The sequence below is a fragment of the Etheostoma spectabile genome, chromosome 20 (genome assembly GCF_008692095.1).
Source record: "Etheostoma spectabile isolate EspeVRDwgs_2016 chromosome 20, UIUC_Espe_1.0, whole genome shotgun sequence".
In the NCBI taxonomy this organism is placed as follows: domain Eukaryota; kingdom Metazoa; phylum Chordata; class Actinopteri; order Perciformes; family Percidae; genus Etheostoma; species Etheostoma spectabile.
This window is the reverse complement of record NC_045752.1, coordinates 9500258-9505425: the sequence shown is the minus strand read 5'-3', so window position 1 is coordinate 9505425 and position 5168 is coordinate 9500258. Positions and strand designations below refer to the sequence as shown.

General features: G+C 39.5%; 1 protein-coding gene across 1 annotated transcript in view; it reads left to right on the top strand.

Moving 5' to 3' along the window:
• The window catches only part of prkcha (protein kinase C, eta, a), a 19966-nt gene that overhangs the window by 7323 nt on the left and 7475 nt on the right, over nt 1-5168 (top strand). Inside the window, exons 3-10 of the mRNA XM_032499530.1 lie at nt 335-488; nt 573-607; nt 699-781; nt 1272-1401; nt 1501-1634; nt 1729-1860; nt 2336-2509; nt 4721-4875. Coding sequence (XP_032355421.1) covers nt 335-488; nt 573-607; nt 699-781; nt 1272-1401; nt 1501-1634; nt 1729-1860; nt 2336-2509; nt 4721-4875 — 997 coding nt within the window. The remainder of the gene's footprint in view (nt 1-334; nt 489-572; nt 608-698; nt 782-1271; nt 1402-1500; nt 1635-1728; nt 1861-2335; nt 2510-4720; nt 4876-5168) is intronic.

The window sequence follows — 5168 nt, the reverse complement described above, 5'->3', positions numbered from 1 at the left end:
TGTTGCAATGAGAGTGATCCAAAAGATGAGCTAAAATATGTTATCTAGCTCTTTAGACTCCGGTGATAATAATTCTTTGTGGGTTTGTCACAAGTGACCCCCTTTCACATACAAGTAGTGATGTGATCCATTGTTAATTTATAGAGATATTATTTAAAGCTGCTTTAAAGAAATCCTTCAACATAATACGTTATCCATTCTACGTATTATTATTTTTTTAAACCGTAGCTCTTACGGTACAGTATTGGGTCTAGGAATTAGTATATGAATTTCTGACTCATTGCTTTTGTAACACTCATTTTGTTTGAGGACAAACTTTTTGCTTTTCTGTCAGACGACGCCATAGTGAAAGAAAAGACCTTTAAGCAGTTTACAAGGAAGCGACAGGGGGCCGTGAGACGGAGGATCCACCAGGTCAACGGACATAAGTTCATGTCTACTTTTCTCCGTCAACCCACCTTCTGTTTCCACTGCAAAGAGTTCATCTGGTAAGAAAGTCAAGCAGCACATAGTATCTGTGTGGAGTGTGGACTGTAAACTGGATCTGATTTACTCTCTTTCTTTGTTCATAGGGGTGTTTTTGGAAAGCAGGGTTACCAGTGCCAAGGTGAGCAGACCTTATTTTCTGTTTCTGCCACAGTTACTTAAACATACAGACACAAGTTACGAGTTTGACATTGAACGGTTGTTTCTTCCAGTGTGTACCTGTGTGGTTCACAAACGATGCCACCAGCACGTTGTCACTGTGTGTCCACGCATGAAGAAGATGGAAAAAGAACAGGTAATTAACAGTTTTACTGTCAGATAAGACACAACACTCCTTCTGTACACAGTATCAAAATGGTGTTAGGACAGCAGGATTTCTTGTCACTACAGATCATCAGATCAATAAGAAAGTAATCAGTTAACACACACACACACACACCTCTTATTAACACCTGCAGTGATCAGCAGAATGTACAGATTCCTGTTTCTGTGTTGAGCTGGTCACTGAGCCAGAACACTATACTTCTCCTTGTATGCTTGTTGCATTTTCATGTTTCTATAAATACATCTTTGCTTGTTTTAGAATTTGAACATGTCATTTTTGCTCTGTCTTACTATATTTTGCTAAGCATTACAAGTTTCTCTTCCTTTGGGAAGTTCAGAAAAAAGCAAATGCAGCAATAAACAGAAAGAATGTCCCCCCCCATGACAAAAATAGGAACAAAATATTAAACATACTTATAATATGTTCATGCGTGGTTGAACACTCTCTCTTCTCTTCACAGCCCATAAACCCAGGCTTCAGCATCAACGTCCCTCACAAGTTCAACATCCACAACTACAAGTCGCCCACCTTCTGTGACCACTGTGGCTCGCTGCTGTGGGGAATAGTCAGGCAGGGGCTGCACTGCAAAAGTAAGAGCCGTGTAAACATTTGTCTTTCAAAATCAGGATCTCAAATGTCCTCATTTGTCTTTTATTAAGTGCTCCTGTCTCTGTGGTTTCTCTTTTCAGTCTGTAAAATGAACGTTCATATCCGGTGCAGAGGTAATGTCGCTCCCAACTGTGGGGTCAACAGTGTGGAACTGGCCAATAAGCTTGCAGAGATGGGTCTCCAGGCTGGAGGACTCTCTAAACGCAACTCAGTGGTACAAAGGCTTAGTTTCACAGAACAGGTCAAATCTGGGGCTTTAATTAGACAGATCTTAGTGGGGCTTTATTTATTTATTTTTTCACTGACAGGCCAAAGGTACAGGTCAGATGAGGGCGCCCACTGAAAGGAGGGAGAGTACGGACACTCAGCAGCAGACCCCTCGACTGGGCATCTCAGACTTCACGTTCCTTCAAGTCCTTGGCAAGGGCAGTTTCGGCAAGGTGGGAATGATGACAGAGGATGATGGGTAATGCTCTGTGCAATGAAGTGATAAACCTAGAGGAACAATAAGGAAAATTGTAGAATGTGAGAATATGGTGGAGAGGCATTTAATTCAGAAATATTTCATAACTGGGACAACCCCTAGCTCACCCAGTAGAGTGTGTGCCCCATGAAGGCTGAGTACTTGGCAGCCGCCCGGTGTTCCAATCTGTGCATGTCATCCCCTCTATCTCTGTTCCCCTTTCCTGTCTATACTATCTAATTGAACAAAATAGCCCCAAATAAAATCTTTGAAAAAAAAGTTAATAACTATTTTCAATAGATTTTGTAACAAGAAGCATATCAATTATCCTTAGCATACATTTGCTTAAAAAGATAAATTTAATTTTTTCTAATAGTATTTGTATTTAATTGAAGCTGAATTAGGAAAAACCTGAGACATCTATCATACCCCTGTGTATGTTGTTTCTGCAGGTGATGTTGGCGAGACTTAACGGCAGAGATCGGGTTTTCGCAGTCAAGGTGTTGAAGAAGGACATCATTTTGCAGGACGATGATGTTGAGTGTACCATGACTGAAAAGAGGGTGCTGTCACTGGCCGGCTGTCACCCCTACCTTACACAGTTGTACTGCTGCTTCCAGACGCCGGTCAGTAGAGATACACTCACACATGCACTTGTATCACAATACAGTAAGCTTTTAATGTGCTTTAGGCAATTTAACACAAGTAATGTTTTAATCTTAGACCAAATCTGAAGTGGTAAAGATGAGGCTTCACTGCATCTTTGAAATAATATGCAATATTTTTCTTCTTCTTTCTTTCAGGTATTTTGATTGTAGTTAACTTGCAAAGAAGCACCTTGTTCAAACAATGATCTTTTAAAAACATCAAAGTCATTACCCAGTTTAATCACCTTGCATTATTAAAGATATAATAACTTACTGCCATATCCACCACAGTTGATTTGGATTTTGTTTTGGTGCACTCAACAACAACAACAAACCATTTAATCACATAGTACACAGAAAACACACTGCCACAATTAAAATACATTATCAATAGAGTAGTAAAACCTTGTGGCTCATGTCCTCATAGTGACAAGTTAAAGTGCATGTGCTTGCAGCTATTGGCATGTTACTTTCCAAAATACCACTAGTTTTCAGAATCACAACAATATAAAAACACTGTGTGATAATAATTGACAGTTCTCTATGTTTTTACAGTGATGTCTTTATAGCCTTTAGATATTTCTTCTAAGCGCCACAGTACTTTGGTGGTCTAGTTTGGCATGTGGCATATTTTCCAACCATGCAACCATGCTTACCAATGAATATACATACAATAAATAAATGCATATTGTGAATGTTAGTAAATAGCATGTTATTCACTTGAGTGAAATTTCATGCATTACTCCACACTGTTGTCAGGTCTATTAATCTGGACCTTCACATGTTGCTTTAGTTTCCTCTTAGTACGAAATGGCTAAGGACGTTACTTTTGTTTACGAACCACAAAAACTGCACAGTTAGACACACTGAAGTGGATACTGTTACTATGTAGTGTGGCATTAGTACACAGCATTATAATGCACACAATGGTCAGCAGGTGGCAGCAGTTTTCCAATGTTGTGCCTGAGAGGGTGTCAGGGAGTGAATGAAGCTCAGCTGGCAGAGCTGTTCTTCCTGCACAGACAGGACACTTGTAATCTGCTTATGTTGTTTGAACCGCCACTGACCTACTTCACTTCAGATTAAAATAAAGCAGCATGGAGTGAAGTATGGACTCAATGACACTGCTCCCCTGACCCATTCAAACCCACACATAATCAAAGAATAGCTTTTGTTCCACCACTGCACCTTTCACCTTTATTAAGGTGTCTCGACGCCCTTTACCTTAGCAGGTCATCATTACAAATTACTTGACGTTTTCTCTGGAAAGCACCTTGAAACATTTCTACACCCAAGGGTGTAAGATTGCATCAGTTTTTTTTTGTATTTTGCTATTATAAGAATTATTACAAGTTGACTATTTAAAAAGAAATTTTCCATCAATTACAACCTTTTCTCCAGTGTGATTTTTGAAACGTGAGTAGGTATGGAAAGAGTGGGACGGGCGATGTGTTGTGCTCGTGTTGAGGTGGAGTGGGCACGTTTTTTCTTTTCCCAAATGCTGTCTTTGGAAAATTGTCGTTCAACACGGCAATTAATCATCAGATGCCCATCCAACATTTAACAACAAATTAAATCCAATCTTGCATTGCCTGACATCTAGCTCATCAAGTTCACTGAGGTTTAGAGAAAGTCTTGCAAAATAAATGAGTAAACTTTGGAAATCCCAGAGGCAGCAATCATTGGATGTGAATCCCTTTACAGCTATGCCACACACAGAGTGTTGTCTGCTTTACTTGTGCAACACATTGTTATTAAACCTTATACATCTCAGGGTAAGTACAAGACCACTCCAAACCACAGAGCAGTTAAATGGAGTCAGCTGTGGGTGAATGTTCTGATCACTTCAGGAAGCTTTATAAGAAGATCTCCTGCAGTGTTATTTTTTCCCTTCTAGGCTCTCATTTTTTAGATTACATTTCAACCATAGCCGGTAATGAGAGAGAGAAAGATTTATGGGTTTGATCAGTATTTCTTTTGCCCTGCTGACTTTCAACTTTGGTTAGTTGCACAGGAATCCATTAAACAGACATGTGAAATTTATGAGAAGCAGACTTGTATCATCCTTGAAGCAATCTCAGCATGTCCATGGTCATGGGTTGATGGACTTTAATAACATGAGAGCCTCTGTGAGGCTAGTGTGGTTTGTGTGCACATGTGTCATTGTCATCTCCTTGCTTCCTTTTGCAGGATCGTCTCTTCTTTGTGATGGAGTTTGTGAATGGTGGTGATCTTATGTTCCACATTCAGAAATCCAGGAAGTTTGAAGAGCCAAGAGCACGTTTCTACACAGCAGAGATCACCTCTGCTCTCATGTTCCTGCATAGCAAAGGCATCATCTACAGGTCTGAGCAACACGAATAATAATGGTCTTCGCTGTGCCAAATAGAGTAGAACATGTTTGTACACAGAAAGGTCTCCGAAGCTTTATGTAAAAGTTTACAACAATAAGTCACCTGAGTCCTAGAATAGTAGTTTAAAGAATGTAATATTGTTGTTTAACAAATTAATTTCAGTTTACTTGTCTGTCTTTGTCAAATTGTCCAACTTTATTGAAAGTAAAATACAAAATCTATGGAATACCTTTTTAAGATGGATGTGTTAACTCAACTCACTTCCTATTTGATCAACATTCGTG